Source organism: Saccostrea cucullata, unplaced genomic scaffold (genome assembly GCF_032062105.1).
Source record: "Saccostrea cucullata isolate Sc308-1 unplaced genomic scaffold, CSIRO_AGI_Scuc_v1 ctg144, whole genome shotgun sequence".
NCBI lineage: Eukaryota > Metazoa > Mollusca > Bivalvia > Ostreida > Ostreidae > Saccostrea > Saccostrea cuccullata.
In genome coordinates this window covers 359485-386430 of record NW_026930936.1, presented here as the reverse complement: position 1 = coordinate 386430, position 26946 = coordinate 359485, and the positions used below count along the sequence as shown (strand labels likewise).

The 26946-nt window shown below is 33.3% G+C and overlaps 3 protein-coding genes across 3 annotated transcripts; 1 reads left to right on the top strand and 2 right to left on the bottom strand.

Moving 5' to 3' along the window:
• Positions 1 to 1361: 1361 nt before the first annotated feature.
• On the bottom strand, positions 1362 to 10108 carry LOC134230658 (perlucin-like). The gene is made up of 5 exons (XM_062712491.1): positions 9907 to 10108; positions 4529 to 4629; positions 2501 to 2597; positions 1878 to 2091; positions 1362 to 1407 (listed from the first exon to the last, which is right to left on the bottom strand). The coding sequence occupies exons 1-5, from the start codon at positions 9965 to 9967 to the stop codon at positions 1362 to 1364; spliced, it is 519 nt and encodes a 172-aa protein (XP_062568475.1). The 5' UTR covers positions 9968 to 10108.
• A 7856-nt stretch (positions 10109 to 17964) lies between these two features.
• On the bottom strand, positions 17965 to 20824 carry LOC134230648 (perlucin-like). The gene is made up of 5 exons (XM_062712482.1): positions 20765 to 20824; positions 19579 to 19679; positions 18762 to 18858; positions 18284 to 18488; positions 17965 to 18022 (listed from the first exon to the last, which is right to left on the bottom strand). Exons 1-5 carry the CDS (start codon positions 20802 to 20804, stop codon positions 17992 to 17994), a joined length of 474 nt encoding a protein of 157 aa, XP_062568466.1. The 5' UTR covers positions 20805 to 20824; the 3' UTR covers positions 17965 to 17991.
• Positions 20825 to 25456: 4632 nt separating this feature from the next.
• LOC134230657 (neuronal acetylcholine receptor subunit alpha-6-like) lies at positions 25457 to 26662 on the top strand. The gene has a single exon (XM_062712490.1). The coding sequence runs from the start codon at positions 25457 to 25459 to the stop codon at positions 26660 to 26662; it is 1206 nt and encodes a 401-aa protein (XP_062568474.1).
• The last annotated feature ends 284 nt before the right edge of the window (positions 26663 to 26946 follow it).

The following is a 26946-nucleotide window of genomic DNA, read 5'->3' as shown; positions in this document are numbered from 1 at the left end:
GTTTTTACCGCCCCATAAAGCAATTTTACATCACCATTGATCAATTGCACCTTAAAAATACAGATCTCAGGAGATTCTTTTCATAAAAACTCTTCTGGATAGAAATTCGTTTCCCAGGATCCAGTGGACGGATCTCTTAATTAATCTCCTATTAAATCTTGACTGCTGAGTGTGTCACTTAGGAAAAACTCCTCAACGGAGGTCTGAGGGGCAATTTTTTTTCAGAAACACTCCCTACTGGAAGCATCGGATTTGTACTGGGGCAGCTTTATATAGACCCTTCACTGTATCTGCGAATGCAAGGGTTGCCTTAATAAACTATGAGCTCAAGTTTTCTCTTCTGCAGTTAAATGGAAGGTATATATTTAACCAGACATTAGGCTTGAATTTTATGAACGTGAAATATATGGAAATAACGAATAACATTCAAGCCCAAACAATACAAAAGAGGAGCTGAGTAAATACGGACCTCCAGAACATAGGAAGTGGAATGGAGGAGTGTGAGCATCCCGTGCCGACCGGTATTATGTGAGAGGATTATTGTCTTTGGTGATATTCAGGTTACCATAAAGCTTGTCATGGACCTGCCAACTCACAGTCAAAGAACTCCAATGCTGTCATTTTCTTTTTAAAAATATATGTTGAAAACGTCCTTTCAATCAAATTTTTTTTAAAAATATTGAACTCACCTATAAACATTTGTCTTGTGTTGTTTAAACTTACATTATGAACTGTCTATTCTTCATACTGTCCCTATGGTTGGATACTCCATATCATCATTTTATTGTTTTAACACTTTTTTCTAGAATATACATTTCTTTTATCTTTCCTAGTATAAACCAATTTTAAAGCTTAAAATTCCCAACTAAGGCATCATCTAATGAGCACCAAAAATTTGAGCATCATTTATTGATTAACAAAGGAGATGCAGAACTTAACGTTCTTCATAACATAAACAAGACTCGTGCCTTGTTTTTTGTTTACATATAGAATATATCATAATTATAACAAAATGAAATTCAGCAAATCACTAGAAACTCTCCAATTGTATTTAGAACTAACTTTTTTATTGAAATTATCTGCTATGAACGAACATGTATTAGTATATTAATCCAAGTGAATAAAACATGAGAAAGACCCTGTTTACATAACAAAGGTTTGGAGCTCTAAATCTGTCTTGTATCTCGACAACTAAAGTTCAAATGTTTGATGATCATTAGAAATACCTTGGTTAACTATTTATAAAAGGGAAAAAACAATTGGAAATTTTTAGCTGAAACTGTGTCTATGCCCCTGTAAGTCTTTTAGAATTGGGATGGTTCTATAAAGCGATAAATATACTCATCATTTTAAGAGGTTTATTAACCAACAAGATTTCCAACTGGAAATGGTGGTGTACTTTTCAATCTGAAAATGATAATTATAATAACTGAAATCCTTTCATAATTAAAAAAAATGATAAAACATAAAATCCTTTAACTGCGTGTGAATTTCCAGTATTAGATATTTGACAGACCTCTTAATGTAATTACCTCAGTAAACATTCATAATATAAATGATATTTTTAGGATTTTATTTTTTCAACAATATCATGACGGATTTGTCTTCCATAATTGAGATATGAATAGAGTACGTTATAGCAAAAATTATAATAATCAACAACGAGAACAAAAAAGTTTGTTAAAAGAGAATATAATATCTTAATAAAATTATAAATAGTGTATCTAGAATATCAGAATTCTTTTTATGCTTAAATTACTTCAGTTCTAAACTGTTAAACCACTTCAAGAAAATCTAGATTACCATTTAGAGAGAATGTGTGAAACCAGCTTAATTTAGAAAAAAAACCAAGAAGTCAGGAAAAAAAATATGAATACTCTTTTTCGCAAATGAAATGAAGCTTGGCGTCACAATCTTCATCATTCCAGACGCCGTGTGGAAAGAAAGACGCAATGTCAGCACAGTCCTCCATGTTTTGGGCATTATCAGGCTGGAAGAGACCCCAGTTAGTGAATTGAGCTTCTTTCTGAGTAGAAATCCATAACCATTCATTTTCAACAATCGCGTCTGTTAAACCAATCCAGTAGTTATCTGCAGAGAAGGTTAAAACGTGAAGCTTGAAATTTCCCTTGCAGTTTCACTTCTAATTTCATTAACCTCCGGTACGACTTGACATTGCAGTGTGTGAACGAAGTATCTAGTCTGAATTTTAATATACAATTTCAGGACACCACTTTATGAATAAAACATTTTTTGTTTAAGTTATGAAAAACTGAATTTGATTGAAATATCGCTTTTTTTTTTTACATATTACACGAACGAATTGATAAACAAATATTTTAAAGAAAATATTAAGGATTTGATAATGTTAAAATTTGTTAAGACACACACATTTACATGTGACTAACTGGTCAAATTAGATTTTGAATATATATACAAATATAAAATATTTTATCTTTAGATGACAAAAAATATTGTATTTTTTGTTGAAAATACTCACGACTATGTACCATGTTTTGTAGATGCTGCTGCAGGAAATCATTTTCATCCCGTGTCTCTATTTCCACCAGTTTAGCAGAGAGTCCCTTACAAAACGACTGAAATGTAAATTAATCTAATGATTACCTATCAAAGCTATGTATAGTCGCTTGTATTGAGAATAAACGTCTGTTTTCTATCAATAGTTTTAAAATTAAATATCTCAGGAAGATTTGTTCATTTCAAATTTCAGCAAGACAAAAAGCATGGAGCCGATATGAGGTACATCCAGTGAATACTAATAATGTTGCAAATTCAGAATTTTATTTACAGTGCAGTTTTAGAAAATGTATTTATGGTCGTGTCTTTGTTGACTGCACTTTATGCATGCATACAAAAAAGATGGGCAAACAAGGCAAGCAAAATGCACATTAAACCTATTATGGCAATTTTAAAAAAATCGATTATAACATTTTTTTTTATATTTCATTATACCTTAACGTGTAGTTTATTTAAAATAAATCACACAAACTTTGAAAGCTTGAAATAAAGTATCTATGAAATAGCATACATACATCAAAGAGGGTAAAATCTTCACAATATTGCACAATTACAGTATACACCTTGAGTGGTTCATCATTCCATTTATTGAAATATTATTCTTAAAGTTTGCGTAAAAATACACATTTTTTGTTGTTAAAACCCTAGAATAAAGATAAACAATTCCTTAAAATTTACTTTTATGACACAACATTCGTATTTTTCTGAGATTTTATTGAAATCATTTTAGTCAAAGTCAAATCACAAGCATGTTTTGAAATTTTCATTATCAGCGGTTAGCTTGTAAGTATCAGAGTAAAAAATATAAATTCATGTCTTTTTCCGTGTGTTTATTTTTGGTTTCAACTCCCCAAGAATATCGCATCAAGAACAAGAAATCTGTGAGCCAATGCTCACTAGGAATACCCCCACTCTGTTGTGTATAAGCACTACCATGTTAAGATACACAAGTTCAATTACAGGCAGATGCACAGAAAAATATGAAGTTGACATCAGATTCATATCAAAATTAATCACACCATATGGCATGCCTCAACAAAGAGTGTAATAAAATTAAGCATCTGGTATGAATAGTTAATGAGAAAACTGCGAAAAAATTTGTTATGTATGAAACGGACAGACGCACAGACAAACAGAAAGTTGACATCGGATTTGAACAAAAATGATTCCCACCATATGGCATGCCTCAGAAAAGATTATGTAAAAATTTCAAGCATCTGCGATGAGTAGTTGCTGAGAAAACTGTGACGAAAATTTGTTATGTATGAAACGGACAGATGCACAGACAAACAGGAAGTTGACACCGGATTTAAACACAAATGTATCCCAACGTATGGCATGCATCTGAGTAGATTATGTTAAAATTTCAAGCATCTGTGATGAGTAATTGCTGAGAAAACTGTGACGAAAATTTGTTATTTATGAAACGGACAGACACACAGGCAAACAGGAATTTGACATCGGATTTAGACAAAAATGTATTCCACCGTATAGCATGCCTCTGAGAGGATTGTGTTAAAATTTCAAGCATCTGCAATTAGTAGTTGCTGAGAAAACTGCGACGAAAATTTGTTACGGACACACAGACAGACACACAAGGGTAAAACAGTATACCCCCTCTCCTTCGGAGCGGGGGTATAATAAGATTTCTTTCTGCAGAGATAATGTTATTTTGATTTCAATGAGGAGAGGTTAATGTCATGTTTCTCAATAGCACCTGATGCTACCTCTGATGTTTGCTCTTCTCCTTTCTTGTGTTGGTTTATGGACTTTTGAGCTTGCATACTGCTCGTTATCACCAGATATTTCACGAACTGAATATGATGCTTATACATTTAATTTGAAGATATAGACATTACGCATCTTTTCCCCCTCATCTCCTTCAATTTAATTTTAATACCAGGTACATATATGCACCAATGTAAAAATTAAAGAATTTTCCTCTTCGAAATTAAAAAAAGATGATGAAACAGCGTGAATAATTACAAACCATGGCTTCAGTCCAGCTGTGTAGGACGCCATCAATGAATACATAGCACGAGGATCCATGTTGATACCAACCATGGGGACAAGACGGGGATCCAGTGACAACTTTTAAGTAAATTAAAATAAATATGTGATCTAATGGCTCAGGATCGACTTTAATGATTATTGTAGAATTGATTGGTTTCTTTACTTTTCCTTTGTTTAACTTCGAATGGATTTTAATCGTCAGTTTTAATAAATGACATTTTTGGAAATAATATTTTGTTTTCGTTGTCATTGACAAAATCCTTACCCTAGAATGGCTGCTGTCGAGATAAAGACATTGATTTAAAACTAGCATTTAACAATTATTAGTTGCTGTAGAAATATCTCGTCTTGGAAACACTCAGTTTTCTTGAAAATTACTTAGAATTAGAGAAATTATGTACAACACGGTTAAAATGCAATATTACTACTCACCAATAAAGAAAATATCCAGATTAATGAAGATGAGGAGTTTCGAGAAAAACATTCTTTGTATCAATCTATATTTTATTTGCAAAAATTGTGGACACAGTGAACTTGTGACTTGCTAATCTTTGCAAGCAAAGGAAACGATTTATTGTCCTAATAACGATCATTATCTTGATTTAGCCTGTATAACTGCCATTATAAAATGTGAAGATAACAAACCGAAATATGCGTAAAAGTACTATTGAAAAATAGAATCTATAGGCCCTTGAACTTTTTTGATCGGTTTCGGCCAATGGAAAAATGTCAGAATAAATCATTCAATTAAAATAATGATAAATGCATATATCTTAAAGGCCATGGAAAGGTAAGACCTTCTTTTGACCCCGGTTTCTGGTATCTTTGAGAGCGATGCAAAAGTTCCTGTGTTCATCCGTATTTCAAGATGAGTACAGATGCTAAGTTTTGTGATACACAAGTTTTGCAGAAAGTTCAGAAACTTTGTCATTTTCCGAATTTTCGAACACAAGCTTGCTTATCTACCAAATTTATATATTTTATGCGCTAGTATACTAGTAATATGCATCTTTTACATAAAAATCTCATATAGACCAGTTTGTCCTCTTGTCTCCCAAAGCAAAATGTTTCTCAAATTTGATGAAATTCCATCAGAATTGAGGAAATATTGTAAAATGTCAAACTTTGGCACCCTAAAGGTACTTGGACACAGATTTGAAGCTATTGTTTTCTATATAATATTACGACTTACATATTTTAATAGCATTTCACACAAAAATTAATTAAAAATATTATTTCCTATAAAAGATACTAAAATTTCAATTTTTTTGGCGGGTTTGATTGACACATCCTTGCACATTCACAAATCAATTCTATTCTTAATCCTTAGGAAAAGTGGCAATCTCGTAAATATTAATATGAAAAATATTAATACTATAATCCAGAAAATTCAGAGTAGACATGTTCGAAAGCAAAACAAACACACAATATATTGTCAGTCCGTGCAGTTGTGGTAAGCAGACTGTGACGATTGAATGCACCCGGTGAATTGTAAACATCAACATCAATAGAACTCGTGCTCTGTTTACAAAAACTGTGTACATAACACGAGTGTGCTCGATTTGCTAAACTCTGTACGCAGCTCTTAGTTCGGAATGACGATACTTGTGAAGGAGTTTTGCTTTCTAACATTTCTACTCGGAATAAAATTATTTTTCTGGATAACAGATTAAATATTTCTCATTAATGCACAACAAGATTGCCACTTTTCCTAAGGATTAAGACCAAGGTTAAAATTTGTGAAAGTGCAAGGATGTGTCAAACATCAAACCCGCCAAAAAATTTAAAGTTTAAATAACTTTAAATGAAATAAGATTTTTAATTAATTTTTATGTGAAATGCTATCAAAATATGTAAGTCGTAATATTATAGAGGAAATATTGACTTCAAATCTGTGTCCAAGTACCTTTGACTTTTTTGTTGCCTCCTTGTACTCCCTGAATAAAAAAAAATGCTCGTTGTAAAACAAGCAGCCTTTAATTAAAACTATGAAACTTGCGATTTGCGGTTTGATGACTTTAAACGAGATTTCATGTCTTTCGTCAGCACAATTAATCTAACTAGAATATTCCAACAAGACAATAAAGAAAGATACTATTTCAAAGATTTATTAACCAACAAGAATACCAACTGGAGGAACGGTGGTTGTACTTGTCAAACTGAAAATAATAAATAAATAATAATAAAAAAAACTTTTGAAAGATCTAAAAGTTATTCCATCACTTTGATAATTGTGCGGCAAAAACAACTGATTCAAAAAGGATGGATAATTACTCTTTTTCGCAAATAAAATGTTGCTTTGTATCACAATCTTCGTCATTCCAGAGACCATGGTGACCGAAAAATGCTATATCTGCACAGTCCTCCATGTGCTGGTCATTATCTGGCTGGAAGGGCCCCCAATTGGTGTACTGAGCTTCTTTTTGAGTGGACATCCATAACCACTCATTTTCAAAAATTGCATCTGTTAAACCAATCCAGTAGTTATCTGCAGATATAAGGATATGAAATGAACAATTTATATATCTATCAATCAGCTACAGTCTGTTTCTATAATTTGTAAAACTCCAGCAAGAATAATTGTTTAACAAGTTTCAATTAAATAAACATTTCCAGAACAGTAATTTGTAATTGTATATTATTAATATTTAATGAATTATGCTATGAATAGCCATTTACGGAAGCCCATTTAGGACCTATCAAAAAATATTTTTGAATTCGTTATAACGATTTTTAGAATTCGATATAACGAATTTAATTTGTTATAACAGATTTTCAGAATTCGTTATAACGGATTTAATTTGTTATAACAGATTTATTGAATTCGTTATAACGAATTTAATTTGTTATAACAGACTCATTGAATTCGTTATAACGAATTTAATTTGTTATTACAGATTCATTGAATTCGTTATAACGAATTTAATCTGTTATTACAGATTTATTGAATTCATTATAACGAATTTAATCTGTTATTACAGATTTTTTGAATTCGTTATAATCAATTCAAGAATTTGGTTATAACGAATTCAACAAATCTGTAATAACGGATTAAATTCGTTATAATGAATTCAATAAATCTGTAATAACAGATTAAATTCGTTATAACGAATTCAATAAATCTGTAATAACAAATTAAATTCGTTAAAACGAATTCAATGAATCTGTTATAACAAATTAAATTCGTTATAACGAATTCTAAAATCTGTTATAACAAATTAAATTCGTTATAACGAATTCTTAAAATCGTTATAACGAATTCAAAAATATTTTTTGATAGGTCCTAAATGGGCTTCCGTAGCCATTCCCCGTAAGCAATTTTTAAAAATCTCTTGCACGCTAGTTGCCCGCGTGACGCAGTGGTTAGAGCGTCTGCTCTAGAGGTGCGGGTTCGAATCCCACTGTGGGACGTGGAGACCGGTTCATTCGGATGAGATTCGGATGAGACTTTATAAACCGAGGCCCCGTGTCGCAGTAGGTGCTGGAACGAAAAAGATCCCTCACTGCTCAATGGCCCTAAGTGCCGAGTATAGGACAAAATTTGTAGCTCTCCACCGGAAAGAGGTTCCGTCTACATATGAGTAAAAAAAATTTAGAGAGGGGTGTTAAACGACATACAATCAATCCACATGGCACGCTTAGTCTTCAGTTTTTGAGGAAATTGGCACGAATTGTACAAAAGTAAAATTAATGATAAAATTAATGCTTTAACTAGTGATTACAATGTATTATAGCGACCAGCTTCATATCATGGCAAAAACGGGTAATGTCGGTCAAACCTGCCTATTTCATCAATATGAAGACTGTACTGGAACAATGAGACTTGAAAAACACGGACCCTTTAGGAATAAAAAGAACGTGACTGAGATTGCCACAAAAGTAAAAGTTGTCACATTGAATTTTTAACTATTACATTTTGTTTTGAAATCTGAAATATTTTGACGAACAGTTACTATGAGTAAAAATATGTAAAGTTTAGATTGAAAAAATGAAATTCGATATTCTCTGCTTGTAATACATACGACCGTGCGCCATGCGTTGAAGATGGTTACTCAAGAAATTATTTTCATCCTGTGTCTCTATTTCCACCAATTTAGCAGAAAGTGCCTTGCAAAACGACTGAAAAAATACAGACTAACATACTACTGATGAAACATATTCATATAATTTGGTAAGAACTATTTAATATTTATATCCACACCTTTAGAAAATCAAAATTACATAAAAGATTTTGTGTATCACATTTTTTGCTCACTTCAACTTCCCGAGCATATTAATTTTTTGATGATATTTCTCTGATAATGGTAATCTTAATTATGGCCTTGATCTTTCAAATTTTAGCTCCAAATAAAATGATTCATGGATATGTTGTTTTAAAGATTACATGTGTAAATAAACTGGAATAAATACCAAAAACATGTACAGTAGTATCTGATCTGCGATATTTACTCTGCACCATGCTAGCGACAGTTTTCATTGAAATTGCTATAAAAATGATCTTTGCTTTTCTATGATATTTTTATAGATTTTATGGTGCTATTTTGAGCGAGTCAGGTTTGACCATGTCAGCCACAAAGCTAATATTGATTATCGATTATCGATGTTTTATGTTGCAAATCGTTTTAATGAGAAAACAACAGATTGGAGTTTCTCCAATATATATTTTTGAAAAACATCACCCAGTTTCATTTAATTCTGTTATCTATGTATGTATTTAATAATTTAAAGAATTTCCTTATGAAAAAATCGACAGGTTAGATGAATAACAAAAACGACTGTATCATTTATTTTTTTGCCTTCTGCCCAACCCCATCCACTTAATTTGAATAAAATTTTGTATAAATGAAAAAAAAAACACAAACCATTGCCTCTGTCCAGCTGTTCAAAACACCAGCTATGAAGACATAGCACGATGATCCATGTTGGTACCAACCATAAGGACACGATGGGGATCCGATGACAACTTCAACATGTTCAAGAAAAGGAAAAATTAGTATCTACTCAATTTGGTCACTTTGGTCAATTATGTGTTTTATAACATGGTGGTTTTATTGAAAACACTCTCCCTCCTAAATTTTCAATAACATTCTATTGTTGACATTTATAATAAACAACATTATTTAAAAAAACATAATGGAATTATTTTGCATTTGAAAAAAAAAAACCATCAAACCAATGAAACAACAAACATTGGCTTTTTAATAGGGGGTTGCTGTTGACGTGAAGAAAATTTGATTAAAATATTCAGGTATAATTTCTGAATTTTATAGATATTAGTCTTGGGAAATATAACGTTTTCGGACAGACATAGTCACAACAGCTTGGAAATTATTACAATCCGATAGTTTTACTTACCAGGCGTAAATAATAATCCCAAACTTGTGAAGATAAGGACTCTCATCCTTAAGAGACACATTTCTGTTTAGCAGTCAATGCAAAAATGTGCAAGGAATCGTGTGCACAGTGACCTTTTAACATGCTTATCTTTGTGCCAAATGGAAACGATTCACTGTTACAATAACCCCGACACCAGAATAGAAACGAAAACATGAAGTTAGAAGAATTGCAAACTAAATTCTTAAAATATCATGTTTTAAGGAGAAGGAAACAGCAACGTGTTTGTTTCGGAAACGTAAATTTTTCAAACGGAGTGATTGACACAGAAGATTTAAATAATATTCTTACTCACAAAAAGGTCCGGTTTTGCTTTCCACTACATTTCAAGTTGAAGTTTACACAATGTCTTTCTTTCAAATATTTACCGACTATCATATCCAACGTTTTTGATAACAAAAAAAGTGCAGTGGATAGATATCAAGATTCTTACACATTATCCTCCAAAAAGCTATTCTGTATCTAGTTTTTCTGGACACGCAATCACCAGTGACGTTAGTAAAATTATTCACATAAGGACTATAATTCACGTATGAAAAGACTAATTTTTCAAGAAACCCTAGCTTTCATCTCCAGTCATGAATTTAGAAATTTTGAAAATTTTCTGAAAAGTTACACCAGGCAAAGGGACGAACTTTAAAGAAGAATTAGACACTTCGAAGATTTGTTAAAATTAAGATATATGTTTTTAAAAAGTCACGACTTGAAAAAATTTAAAATCATATGAGTCCTTCTGCCTTTATTAATTAAGAATTGGGAATAGTGAAGATAACGACACAAAAGCGATTGATCTAATTAAAAAAGAGGAAATGAAGCAAGGCATTGACGAAGTAATTAGAGAATAAACTTGAAGGATATGTTGAAGCTAGATTGAAGTTTGCATTTCCTAATTACAATGGTCAACACAATGACGTTGTCAATAAATACATGGTCAGTATGTCCTTAAGTCAAATGTCTCTGACTGTTTTTCGTGCAAATTGCCAGACAATTATCTCACAATGAATTGTTTGTGGACTTAAAAGTCTTGCTTTATCACAAAAAGGAGAATGAAGCAAGTTTGATTCGTCAATATGGAACCCCAATCCTCCATGACATCCGATTCCACATCTAATGTTTTAAAGGCTCGTGTTTGCACTGCTCGTAAATTGTATCTCTTTTCTGGTCAGTCATCTTGATAATCGTTCGTTATATTCAGTTCAATATTTGACATATTAAAACATGAAGATAAACTAAAAGCCAGTTTTAAAAATTAGCAACCTCAGCATCACCCCCATTTGATATGACTAGGTGTACAGAAGAAAAATCATAGGACTATTTAATGTCAACTAATTCAAGGTGTTTGCCTATTACATATATCCAAAATTCTCATACTTGTATAAAGACTGATTATCGCGGATTAAACATATGAATTAAAATCTTTAAAAAATACAAACAACTAGTGCTAATTGTAACGGGGACCGTTACAGATGTTCCCCAAACGCTCCCCAACTCCCTTTTTGTGCCATATTCCCTGTAATCTCTATTAGATAAGAAATACTTTATGGAATTTAGACTTAATCAAGGTCTTCTTAGAGAAATACAAAATATATTTAAAAATAGGTGCGTAACGACCATTTTATCTTGTTTACACTATCTAAGATTTTAATATACTTAATATCAAAGCATTTAAACCAAAAGTATTTAAAAATACACTCATTCGAGTATAGTTTTAATTTTACTTATTTCACGTGCACGCACGCGCAAGCACGTGCATAATGACTACACCTTCTTGTAGGAGTCCCTTATATTTATCTATGTTCTAAATCCCATCCTGTTTGGTTGAAAAGCAAGGGAGTTATAGCCATTTCAAGTTTTAGCCAATCAGATTGCAGCACACATGCATGCGCGGGATTTCATAATTTTTATTTTTATCGTATCGAAGGATATCTAAATGAATGACTATATTTTAAAATTCCAAACATTTCGTCAAAAAACAAAGGAGATATAGCCATACAAAGTTTCAGCCAATCAGATTGCAGCACACGTGCATGCGCGTGATTTCATGAATTTTATTCTATATCATATTTTATGATATCCTAATGCATGACTATATTTCAAATTTCAAAGCATTTCGTCAAAAAACAAAGGAGATATAGCCATTCAAAGTTTCAGCCAATCAGATTGCAGCATGCGTGCATGCGCATGCTTTCATGAAAATTTCTATATATCATGCTGTAGACCTTTATAATGTAGGACTATGTTCAAAATTTCAAAAGATTATGACAAGAAACTAGAAAGATATTGAGACTTTAGTTTCAGCCAATCAGAGCGAAGCGCACGTGCATGCGCGTGAGATCTTGCTATTTTGACCATGCCATCATGTCTATACTACTAATATATCCTCACATTATGAGTTTTAAAGCATTTCATCAAAAAATAGAAAAGTTGCGGTTATATCTATTATATTGGTCATTTCACGTGTTACACGTGCGCGCTCTTGCAAGCACGTGCGCGCAAAATGACCTTGATTCCGCAGATCTACATTGCATGTCTACTGACCCTAAAAAGGTTTTACATACATCGGACGAACAGTTTACAAGATCATTCCCGGACAAAAAAGTACCCAGGAAGAAGAAGAAGAAAAATAATAATAATAATAATAATAACTAGTGCTAATTGTAACGGGAACCGTTACAGATGTTCCCCAAACGCTCCCCAACTCCCTTTTGGTGCCATATTCCCTGTAAGCCTTATTAAATAAGACAACATCTGTGCATTTTTGACTTTAACAACGTTTTCCCAAAAGGATACTAATTATATTCAAATTTTAACATTGCACGCGTGCCCATGTGAATGCACGTGCATAATGATCATATAATCTTGTCTACACTTTCTATATATTAAAATATACTTTATATGAAAGTATTTAGTCCAAAAGTATTAAAAATCACTCATTCAAGTGTATTTTCAATTTCACTCGTTCCAAATGCACGCACGTGCGTGCACGTGCATGATGACCATACCTTCTTGTAGGACGCCCTTATATCTATCTATGTTCTAAATCCCATCCTGTTAGGTTGAAAACCAAGGGAATTATAGCCATTTCAAGTTTCAGCCAATCAGATTGCAGCACACGTGCATCCACGTGATTTCAATAATTTTTTTCTAAATCATATTGTAGAATATCCTAATGCATAACTATGTTTTAAATTTCAAAGCATTACGTCAAAATTCAAAGGAGATATGGCCATTTAAAGTTTCAGCCAATCAAATTGCAGCACACGTGCATGCGCGTGATTTCGTGAAATTTTTTGTATATCATATTGCAGGATATCCTAATGCATGACTATGTATTAAATTTCAAAGCATTTCGTCAAAAAATAAAGGAGATATAGCCATTTAAAATTTCAGCCAATCAGATTGCAGCGCACGTGCATGCGCGTGATTTCATGAAATTTTTTCCATATTATATTGTAGGATATCCTTATTCATGACAATGTTAAAAATTTCAAAGCATTTCGTTGGAAAACAAAAGAGATATTGAGATTTTTGTTTCAGCCAATCAGAGGAAGGCGCACGTGCATGCGCGTGAGTTTATGCTAATTTGACAGTGTCATATTATTAAAACTATTAATATATCCTTACGTAATGAGTTTCAAAGCATTTCATCAAAAAATGTAAAAGTTATAGCTATATTAAGTATATCAGTCAATTCACTCATTTCACGCGCACGCACGTGCAGGCGTATGCGCGCAAAATGACCTTCGTTCCGCACACCTACACTACACACCTATTAACCCTAAAAAGGTTTTAGCTCAGTTGGGTGAACAGTTTCTGAGAACACTCGCGGACAAAAAAGTACCGGAGAACAAATAAGAAAAAAAAAATAATAATAATAATAATAAGAAACAGAGTAAAAACAATATGTTCCCAAACTCCGTTTGGGGAACATAATAATAAGAAACAGAGTAAAAACAATATGTTCCCCAACTTCGTTTGGGGAACATAATTGTAACAGAATGAATACCCGGGTATAATCAAAGCATCTTTTTTTTTATTACTAGTTCTCTTCCTTTAAAAAAAAAACCATAAATGGAATATCCCAGCATCATATATTTTTGCAAATATATTAATGGTCGCTTATTATTTAGTCGCAATCATAGCCATAGCCAAAAACGTATTTGGAAGAATTTGTACATACATTTTTTTTTCAGAGATAAAATATGATTTTTCTGAACACTGGAGATCGTTCCAGTGGTATTTATAATCTATGGTTCCACAGTTCTCATTAGAGTTGACATTATTCGTTTCGGTCGGCGCCCAATCTGTGTAAGTGGCCGGAAACTGAGTAGATAGCCAGACTATTTCACCCTCATAGAGGATATCAGAATGACCAATCCAGAAGTTACCTTAAATCAAAGAAACTTTAGCTACATACAACAGTGAAATGTTAAATCACATCTATATTCTTTACAAATGAATCTTAAAAACACTTTTAAAAAGTATTAACTATTATTAAAATTCTGTTCCCTCCACTTCACTATATTTGTTTTGTTATTACCCTCCTCCATCCCTTCCCAGCTGGTTTACTTCTTTGTATATAGAGCTTTCACAGGGAAGATTCATATGAATGTGATACATTTTTTGCAGCTTTTTGAAATGAACATGTATTAGTATTTACCAAAGAGAAATTGTATTAATTGTATAATATGAATTACTAGCTAGAAGAACTGAAAGCATGAAAGCATGTATTGATTATAAACTAATATATTGTACAATCTGTAAATGTGAAAGCAAAAATAAAATCTATGGATTAAAAAAATCTTAAAGGATAAGCATGATTCCAGTAAAGTTTTTTTCCAACAGCATTGTATCATAAAGTTATGTGTTTATCTTGTTACTGATACCAAGATTTATCAAAGTATTAAAAGTCCTTAATCAATAAAGTTACGAAACACAAACTTATCAAATCAAAATTTAAAATTAGCAGCAAAATAACAAAGTTTGAGATACCTATAAATCAATTATTGCAGTATTAATTTCAAGTCTCAATTTTTGCTTCCTATTTTGATGAAAAAAATTCGAATAATACACACGACTATGAATCATAGTCTGAAGATGCCGCTGCAAGAAATAATTTTCACCCCGTGTCTCTATTTCCATCAGATTAGCTGAGAGTCCCATGCAAAAACACAGAAAAATATAACATTCTAAAGTTTTCCAATCTAATTGAAATTAGATGTTAGATCCGCTAGCATACTTGCTACACTAACATTGTTATTATGTCTATGTGGACGGCACTGCATACATGGTCAGCATTTTCTTACTACCACATTGAACCAATTCAAAATTGACAAATAGAATAGCCTTGACTGATGTTGTCCTTGGAAACTGAAACTGATGTAATGTAATTCTGAGTATATACATTTTTTGGGATGACATTTCTCTGATTAAAGTTATTCAAATCAACATATCAAATAAAAGAGATGCCACCAGATTTTTATGTTGTCCTTGATCTTTCACCTTTTTGGCTTCAAATTATATGAACAACTTGTCATTTTAAAGATTACATGCGGAAACTAGAGGTACTGTGAGCAATGAGCTCACTAAATGATACCCCCCGCCTCCCATTTGAATAAAATGGCAGAGTCCATGTTTTGCTCTGGAAAATCCAAACTATGTGTCAGATCAAAAAGCAAAATAGAAGGTGCACAATGGCAATATGTAATAAAGATTCTATGAAAGTTTCATCAAATTTCATTCAGTGGTATGGGAGGAGTTGCGGATAAGAGATGGGTACCCCAAAGCGTAACAGACGGACGGACGGACAGACGGACGGACAGACGGACGGACAGACAGACGGACGGACGGACAGACGTACAGACGGACGGAATTAACGATTACTATATACCCTCCCGCTTTTCAAGCGGGGGGTATAATAAACTTGAATATTTAATTACTTTCATCCGGCTAGAGGCCGTTTGACTTGAAATTGGAATTTTAAACATGATTATGCTTTTACTATAGGTTTTTCGGTAGATTTGTTCTGTACTATTTTACAAATGCTTTATGAATGATTTATGTTTAAAGCTAATATAAGCTACAAAAGGTGTTTTTCTGATACTTTGGATTCACATATCTTTTTATATGAGAAATTTTGATCAGTAGAAAAAGGTGCTTGAGTGACTTTACTCAAATTCATTTCAGTAAAGTACTAGTATCTATGCATGTATCAAGTAAAAAAATCTCGTACAAATTGAAAAGAAAATGTTCACACAAAAGATGAAAAAGTGACATAGAGAATGTATTTTTAGCACAAACCATTGCCTCTGTCCAACTATTCGAGACACCAGTAATGAATACATAACAGGAGGATCCGTGTTGATACCAACCATGAGGACACGACGGGGAACCGGTGACCACTTCAACAGGTACAAGAAAAGATGAATTAATATCTAAACAACCTGGCTAGTTTGATCTCAAACATGATGGTCTCATTGCCCCCGAATACATTTTATAATATTTCATTTTTAATTTACATTTTTAATGAATTACACTTTCGGAAAAACATGGAAATTATAAATTTTTCTTTGGCAATGAAAATAAATAAACAATAATTATTCTTTGGCAATAGAAATAAATAAATAAACTACAAACATGAACAAAAACAAAACAAACAACAACAACAAAACAAAGCACACTTCAGCTATAAAAACACATCTTAGCTTCACAGAAGCCAGTTGCTGTGGATATAAAGATGTGTTTAGAAATTCTCGAATCGTCTTGGAAATGCGTTGGAATTAGAAGCTGAGAATGTAATAATATTACTCACCAGAAGTAAAGAATATTAATTCCCAAACTTGTGCAGATAAGGACTTTCATCTTTAAGAGACACATTTCAGTTTATCACCCAATGCAAAACTTGCAAAGGAATCATGTGCACTGAGACCTTGTTACATGCTTATCTTTGCAAGAAATAAAAACGATTCACTGTCCCAATAACAATTTCTTCGACATCAGAATTCAACATGTTCAAAATCAGATAAGAGAAAACAGGCATTGTACACCATAAACAATTTAAACAGTCACGTTTTGAGGAAGAAAAACTGTTTATGCACCATGGAAACAAAAGGCAGGCATGTAGCATCGTTTTTGAAAGTGGGGGGGCCAACCTGAGAAAAATTTTTTACTTACCTAAAAAGTTGACAAGCTAAAAAAAAAAAAAAAAAAAAAGGAGGAAATTGCCCAAACTCGAGAATTCTATTCGTGGGTGGTGGGGTGGGGGGGGGGGGGGGGGGGGAGATAGTGGCCAACTTTTTTCAGGGCCAACTTCCTTTAACTTCCAATTTTTTCCTATATTTCCTTCCTATGAATATACAATGGTAAAAAGTGGGGGGGGGGGCACCATCTTTTCAATGAACATTTTCTATAGTAAAGGTAATGTTGGGGAAAAAAGTGGGGGGCCAGCCCCCCCCCCCCCCCTGGCCCCACCTGTTGCTATTGCTACGTGCCTGAAAGGATTGACACAATATAAATTTGGCTCTTAGCTATAGGGCCATGAGCAAAAAGGGATTTTTTTCGTGCCAGCATCTACTGCGACTCGGGACCTCGGTTTTTACCGATTCAATAGCGACCAAATTCAAGAATGTATATGAAGAAATGAGAAGCGCAATACGCAAACAACAAAAATAAATTATGTATAATTCGTAAAAACAACATTTCATAGAATGAAAGTCACCTTCAGCATATTTATTACTCCAGAAGTATGGAACTTTTTTTGTAAACACAATTGGCACAAAATGTTGTGCTTAAACGTAAACGTATATATTCTTCATACCTGAATAATTATATCTTTAAGTTAATATGTTCTAGAAACTGGAATATCAAAAAATATATGAATTTTATCGCCATTCAAGCTTTGCCATTTGTCTACTGACAACGGTTCATTTTCTCTGTTTATTGTATATTGTACCTCATTCCTCTCAACTCAGCAGGCATCTTGTAAACAAAAGAAATTTGTAATTAAAATTTTATTCAAAAACTGGTATTATTTCAAATTACTTTCTTTCAGCCAATAATATCAACCTCCTCGTTCACCCTGTAAAAAGACAAATTACGGGATGTTTAGGTTTATCTGCATATTAACTATATTGTTTGAAATGATTGTTAATTTATTCTTTATTGTCTCATCATCTTCGTGATAATGTTGATTGATTTATTGTAACTCCAGTTAAGTGTGCCTGCAATATGGATTGCAATGGACTGAACGAAGGTGAGATAAAAATAAAATCAAAACAATTATTTTAGCACTCAAATCGAGGAGGAGTTTTAAAATAGTTAAAGAAGAATTTGAACACACATTTTCTCACAGATAAAATTTGATTTTTCTGAACATCGCAGATCGTTCCAATGGTAATTATAATCTATGGTTCCACATTTCTCGTTAGAGTTGGCATTGTTTGGTTCGTGTGGTGCCCAATCTGTGTAAGTGGCCGGAGACTGAGTAGATAGCCAGACCCACTCACCCTCAACAAGAACATCAGAAAGACCAATCCAGAAGTTACCTTCAAGTGGTCATGAAAAGCTCAAAAACATCTCAACTAAATCATGAAAGTTTATCTAGATACAACAATGAAATCTTCTATATGATTTTCATAACTAATATTTGATTTAAATACAAATGTCAAAAAAACGTTAAAGACTTTTCCGCTCAAGGTTAATAGTCAGTAATAGGTTTAAGGTATGGAAAAATATTTACTGTAATTGAAATAAAAGTATTCATTCGGTATTCTTTTTCGCTCACAATTTATTTTCAAAAAATTTAATAAAAAGCAAACCTTTTAAGTGGTTATCCATCAAATGAATCCGAATAAATTCATTCTCTGCAACTGTTTCTATCTCAACCAGCCGTGAATGTAAAAAATTGCAATAAATCTGCAATGATTTTAAATGAACATACATTCGCCAAGATATTGTACGTATTGTAATAAAAGAGCATTGCGTTTTTTTTCGACAAATCTGATAAAATTTACTACAAAGCATTTTTACTTTTAATCAGTTATCTATGATATCAAATTCTGTGTTTATTATTATAAGGATAAGATTGCTCCCACCTCCTAGCTAACTGATCTCACCTCTAGAATTCCCAAGGGTGCGGGTTTTATGCCCTGTACGCACATTTGTAATGTTGAAAGTCTTTTATGATTTCTATTACTTTTCGATATCAACAGTCTCGTTGGGAGTCATCATTACGTAAATTCTATGATTGATATAGGAACCTTGTCAGCGAACACAATTTATCAATATAGAGTCAAATGCTGACTGACGTTTTTCATACTTATTTTTAAACACAAATTGTTGGCAAAAACTTCCAATATTTCCCGATCGTGACAAGGAGCAAACGAGGGTGTGACTAGCCGACAGGGAATGCTCCATGGCAGATGATCCCATCTCTGATGTTTTGGAGGTCCGTCTTTGCTCTGCACCAAATCTGTATTGTTTTATGGACGCTTGGGCTTGAATACTATTCGTTAACTCCAATCGATAATTCATTTTAACACTATTTCATCCTTTCTAAGACATGTTTGTGTTTTTGGAAGTTTTCGTGATTGATCACTAATCATTATTTTAACGTATTTTACTTTTCTCTCTAACCTCTGCCTCAGTCGAGCCGTCTGGGGCCCCTGTGATAAAGGCATAACAAGAGGAATTCCTTTGTATCCAGCCGTGGGGGCACTGGGAAGGCTGAGATACCACTGCAAAGATAGAAAGATATAATCACCAAAAACATATCATCATTACAGAGTACATTAGCAGACCTATTTTTGTAGTCATATGAAGCAGAATTTGTTCAAATCTTATGGATGAAAAGAAGAAATGCTTGCTTGCTGTTGTCTTCAACTCGACATTTAGATATATCAACTGCGTGTTGTCTGTCAAGATTTTTTTTCATTCTTGTGTGGATACAATATATGCTAGTGAGTAGTGAGCTTGCAATAAAAGATACCACAGAGTCTGACACCTCTGTTTCGTATTAAGATATTGTATGTTCTATATGTGGTCGATACAGTGATCGTGTCAACACATACAATCCATCATTAAGTCAAATCCTGACTGATGTTTTTCAAACTGAGTGTTAGGCCATTATTTACATACTAAATTTTTCAGGGATTTTCCCTTATTTCCCGATTATGACAAGGAGCACACAGTATGTTTGACAGGTTGGCAGGAATGCTCACTCCTTCATGGCACATTATCCTCATAAAATCGAAAAATATTTCAACGGCCTTATCTCAGTTTATCACCTGCATGTAGAGTAAGTCTCCCACGTTATTAAATACTCAATGGCATGCTTTGCTTTCAATTATTTTCTAAAACGACAAAAGCTACTGACAATGAAATTGATGGAACAAAGCTAGCATCAGTCTGGTATAAATTAAACACTTCAAAAATACAATGTCGATTTAATGCAAATGCAATATATAATTAAGTCAAATGGTGACTTTCATTTTTTTACTAAATGTAAGGTCATTTAATTGACTAATTTTCTTCGATTAAACATATTCGCATTCTTTACAAAGTGGTTGTGACTGGTCCCTAGTAAGCCTCCTCCTCCACTGCACTGTGTCCAATGTTTTCGCGGTTCGTGTTTTCTCTACTTCTGATTTGTTATGATTTGATGAATAGGCGTTTATCTTAATATTTTGTGCAAAAAAAGGACTTCAAATTGCTTGATTTAAAGAAAAGAGCATATATAACTCTTCTCACCAGGTGAGTTTTTTTTCCGTGAAATTAAAAAGAAATCATTAAAATAATTATTTTTATTTAGAAAGAGGCTTACATGTCTGTACTAAAATAAATATCGGGAAATATCGTTCCATAGTTACACGACTCGCGGTACACAGTACTACTCTATTTAGATAAGAACTATTATGAACCTATTTGTGCGTTATCAAGCAATATTGAATATTTCTATAACTTATCACGGTTCTGTTTTCATTAAAAGAATCATTTAGTTTTTCACGCATTTTTTGACTTCATGCCCTCTTCAAAGATTTGTATTGGACGATTACTGTTGAAATAATTGGGTTGTGTCACAGTAATTTCTTTATTTATTCAAACATAACTATCTTGTCCATCCTCCGTTTATTGATCTATGAACATTTCAACAAATAAATTGAATTTATTGCTACTAACATAATCGTTATAAGACCCCAGGAAAAATAAAGTTAAATGGGCCAGGTATGAAAAATAAGAAGTAGACACTTTGTCAGAATGGATTAAATGCATCAGATCCATGTTTCACTCGCGTATCAGAAGACTGAGGGTTAATATGAAAACCATCTATCCTTCTGTATTCAATAATCCAGAAGTGAAAAAAGAATATACATCCATCTTTTTCAATTACAAAAAAAAAAACTTTACATGGCCTGGATATCGAGTATCTTCAACATAATCCTCCATCCTGTTCATGTTCTTTTTCACCCTATAACGGACACGTTATTACAGGTGAGGTGAATGTAGTTGATAATGAGGACCTTCGATCACTTATTTTAAAAGGTCCTAAATATAGGGAGCCTCGATCCTTCAACTGGTGTCGGAATTTTATAAATATTATGGATTCTGTTGAAGGTTACGCCAGACGATGGGCCAGATATGAAAAAGAAGAAATTGACGCTTTATCAGAAGTGATTAAACGCATCAGATCCAGATGTTAAAATCGCGTATTAAAAGACTGAGGGGCAATATGAAAACCATCTATCCTTCTGTATTCAATTACCCAGAAGTGAAAAAAAGTATTAGATTACATGATAAGTACGTACTGGTCCTTGATGACAAAGCAGGTAAAAACAATGTCTATGTTTGTAAGGCTCATTGTATAAATTGTATATTAGAAGAATTTTTTTAGTTTTAGGTTTTAATTCTACAAATAGCAATCCTACTTATACTCATAATTCCCTTTCTAAAGGTGATATTCTTCAAAATCATATGTCAGATTTGAATTAATATTTTTAATATCACAAAGAACCAAAATGAATTTTAACTACCATATATATATTGGATTCCGAAACTTCATAAAAATCCTTACAACCAAAAATACATAGCGGGTTCCAGTAAATGTTCAACCAAGCCTCTTTCTTTACTCCTCACTAAGATATTAACAGTAGTGAAGGAGAAACTTCAAGAGTACTATGCAACAATATATATTAAAGAAGTGATGTAAATCAGATATGGATACTTAATAATTCCAAGGAACTTATGGACAATTTGAAATCACAGGATTTTATCAAAATCAACAGCTTAAAAACTTTTCAACTTTATATGCAATCATTCCCACGATAAATTGAAGTCTAGGCTTTTCGACATCATTTTCAGCTGCTTTTTTTAATAAAAATGGAACTCGTAAATTTACTTGTTAAAAACATTCTAATGATACACACAAGTACTCTGAAATTGACATCAAAAAGATGCTAGAGTTTCTGATTGACAATATCTATGTTGATTTGGAGACTATGTCTTCCAACGATCTTTTGGAATTCCCATGGGTACCAATTGCGCCCCGTTATTAGCAGACCTATTTTTGTATTCATATTAAGCAGCAGGCGCGGATCCAGAAATTTTTTCCAGGGGGGGGTCCACCTCAGTCCAAAAAAAAAATCCAATCCCAGAAATTTCTTGACAAGCAAAAAAAAAAAAAAAAAAAAAAAAAACCTAAAACTCGCCCCGAACGTGAAAAACCTATTTCGGGGGGGGGGGGGGGGTAGTGGTGACTTCTATTGCCTCAAATCTTTAACTTTTCGTACCCATTTTACACATGTTCGTGTTTACCAGGGGGGTCTGCGTTTTCCAAGGGGGTTCCATGGTAACTTTTTTCTTCTTTTACTATATACATTTTTTAATCTGGTAAATTCCGGGGGGGTCCTGAACCCCCCCCCCCGATCCCCCCCCCCCTCTAGATCCGCGCATGAGCAGAATTTGTGCACAATCTAATGCGTGAAAAGAAGAAAACACTTGCTGTGGCCTTATAATTAAATCGACATTTAGATATATCGACGACGAACTGTCAATTAACAATGGTAATTTCCATTCTTATGTCGAATACGATATATCCTGGTGAGCTTGAGATAAAAGATACCACAGATTCTGAGACATCAGTTTCATATGTAGATATTTTACTTGAAAAAGACATTAATGGTAATCTAACAAACAAGCTCTATGACAAACGTGATGACTTTAACTTTTCTATAGTCAACTTCCCTTACTTATGCAGCAATATACCTTCATCACCTGCATACAGAGTTAACAGATCTCAGTTGATTAGATACGCAAAAGCATTCCCTATGCATGAACAATTTCTACAACGAGGTAAATTATTGACAAACAAGTTGATGAAACAAGAATTTCAGCTATTTCGTTTAAAATTATCATTTCGTAAGTTCTATGGTCGATACAATTAGTCAGCAAATACAATTTATCATTGAGTCAAATGATCTCTGATGTTTTTCATACTTATTGTTTGTCCATTATTTATACACTGAATTGACGACAAATTTTTCCGTTATTTCCCGATCATGACAAGGAGCACACGGCGGATGTGACCGGTCGGCAGGGGATGCTCACTCCTCCATGGCACCTGATCCCATCTCCGATGTTTTGGAGGTCCGTGTTTGTTCTGTTTATTTACTTTCCCGAAATTTTTAACAAATGTTCTTCATGGTTAGCTCACAATAGATTTTCATTGTACTTAAGGGGGCACAGACATGAGTAGCTTTGTTTTGTACAGTATAATGTATATCGGCAAAATTACCCCCCCCCCCCCGGTTCCTACGGCCATATAAATGTTCTGAAAGTGTTAAGTATTTAGGAATCTGTTTTGACATTTTGTTTCATATGACCGCACTGGAATTTTTTAAAAGGCTAAACAGGGCAAATACGCAGAATGCACGAAAAACATATATTAGAAATATGATAAACCATATATCTTTCGTTTGTAAGCTCCTTTAATTGATGACCAGGTAAAAATTAATCTATTTCTGTTTGTTTCGATCGAATTGTCTTATGTCCGAAAACAAAGATTTCTTCTTATAAAAAAATAGAGATAACCAGCAGTATTCACACTCAAATATTAATCTAAACAAAAGAAATCAGAAGAAGAGGAAGAACGGATATCTAACTCATCAAAACGGGATCAGGTGCCATGAAGAAGTGATATTCTCTGACCTAAATAGTAGGCATCACACATTGCACGAGCCGGAGGCGAGTGCACTATGTGTCAAACCCTGCCTACTATTTAGACCGGTCACAACCACCGTTGTTCCTCGTCATGATAAGGGGAAAAAGAAGAGAATTCTTTGCCCATAATGGCTTAGCAGTAAGTATGAATACCCTTAGTAAGCAATAGCTACATTGGTTGTTGTAAGTATTTGTCGACAAGGACGGTACAATTTTTTTTATGCCCATTATATCGATTTTGTTCATTGAAATCCACCTGCTGTTATGTCTATAAAACAAACATTGGCTGCTGTAAATTTCACATATTTCAGTAAATATTTCTTTGGGATTCCTAACGTGTTTAACATCAGCTTTTATGAAGCGTTTAATTTCACTCTAGTTTACTGATCTTTACCATTCATTTCTAATGCAGTGTCTCGAATAGCCCTTGTTTTCCAAATTCTCACCGTGAAACATTGTGGTGAAAAGTGGTCACATAAACTGTAATGAATTCATTAAAGATTCAATAGTGAAAGAAAGTCAAGCTTAGTGTCATATGATTTCTATTTTGTATTTTGTCATAGAGCTCAGGTCATTATTTATTGAAGAGCCCTCGTATCTCCCTGATGTTGATTAATATAGGATTCAAATGTTTGTGAATAATATTAATTGATTTTAATTAATCATTATTACAAAATATCGTTTTTAGTTCTCTCCATGCCTGGTGTATATTTCACTTTATTGTCATTTTTACAATCCTTCTTAGATCCACGCCGTATATACTCTGCAGAATGTATATGATGCGGATTTAAGAAGTGTGATTTTAATAAAAGTGGTCAATTTATGGAATCAAATTTACACTTCTTTTCAAACATAATTATTTTCAAAAAGAAGAAAATATTACCGGTGTACTAATACGTACGCACTATTTGACCAAGATATTAATAATTTTTTAAAAAGTAATTTAAAGATTTTTCGAAATATACATATATTTTTCTTATTATTAAAATCCTTTTGAATTGTTTCCTTTCAATCCTAAATAAAATATTGATTGCTCAAATCAATTTATTACTGAAACGTGTAGATTTCTCACACTTTTATTTATATGGCTCTATGAGCTCTATGCGTATTTTTTGGAAAGTAAACAGTAATGCAGTTCAAGATGTAATCATGTCCTTTAATTAAAGCACTTCGCAAATTAAATGGATATTTTAAAATTAAAGCATTTTAGTTCAGTTATTAATCCCAATGCAATATTCATACACAAGAAAATAAAACTTATATTAACTCAAACGTCACCGAATTAACACCAGCTGAAATCATGCTCCTGGTAAAATTTGTGATTTATTTTTTGTGTATTGCCAGAAGTTTATCATCCAATTTCACACAACTGGAAAGTTTGTACGACCGTTTACTGTCTGACTACAACAAAGATATTCGCCCGTTGATAGCACCAGAATTTCCCGTCGATGTAAATGTGTCCTTTTTTCCTGTTGGAATAAAAGAACTGGATGAGATGACAGGGAAATTTTCTGTGGTTGGTACCTTCAGTATCACGTGGTATGATTTACGTTTAACATGGGATGTTTCCGTCTACAAAAACTTTCTTTCAGTAGAAATTCCAGAAAAGAAAGTTTGGAAACCTGGGCTTATGGTAGTCAGTCCCTTTGAAAGATTTGCTAGCCTTGGTATGGGAAACCTTCCGATTACATACCTTTATAATGGTACGGCCTTGTGGTTACCTGTTGAAGTCATTTCTGGCACCTGTGCTGTAGATGTAGCAAACTACCCTTTTGATATTCAATTCTGTCCTATAGAATTAATGTGCTGGGGTTCCCCCTCTTCTGCTATACGAATAAAAGCTCCCGACCCTACCATCAATATGAATTATTTTAACCGTCATGGCACATGGGATGTGATTCATGCAGCATTGTCCACACACCTGAATGGCGATCTGTCTTACATAAGTATTGACTTAAAATTGAAGCGACGTCCTGCATTCGCTATTATGAACATTGTAATTCCAATGAAGTTGTTGGAGATCCTGTATGTTTTAGTATTTTTTGTCCCAATAGAGAGCGGAGAACGCTTATCATACTCTATTACAGTCCTTCTCTCGATAGCTGTATTTTTGACAATAGTTGGAGACAATCTTCCAAAGACGTCTAGTCCAATATCAATCCTGTCCTATTTCGTTCTGAGTGATTTGATAACTGGCTCATTCGTCTGCTTCACTGTTATTTTTGGACTTTCTGCCTACTATAAAGACCCGGCCGAAGAAAGAGTACCAAGAATATTAGCTAGAATAATACGCCAGTGTGGACGAAGACAAACGGCTCGAAAAATTCATCGCGTAAGTAACTATGAAAACACAATGTCCACCAATGATGGAACAGAGAATGTTAAACACGTTGATGTCACATGGAAGATGGTGTCGAGAACTATCGATCGACTCATGCTTATGCTCTGTAGCCTGTACATTGTTGTAACACTCTTCCTCTTTCTGATTCTAACAACTGGAAAGTAATGTGAATTGAACATTCAGTAAAAATGGTCTAATCATTTAATAATTAAATATCACTGGTTCCAAAGAAAAGAGCCGGATTCGGCAACATTCCTGATTAAACAGTATTTAAAACAATAGAATTTATTGCAAGGGACGTATTGGACAGGGTGTCGGATAACACAACATCCTGATTATACGAGTTTCACTGTATTTCATATAAGTATACATATACATGAAATATGTGAAGAATGTGTTACAATGTATTTATTTCAAATATTTTAGTATTAGTCACATGTCTTTGAAAT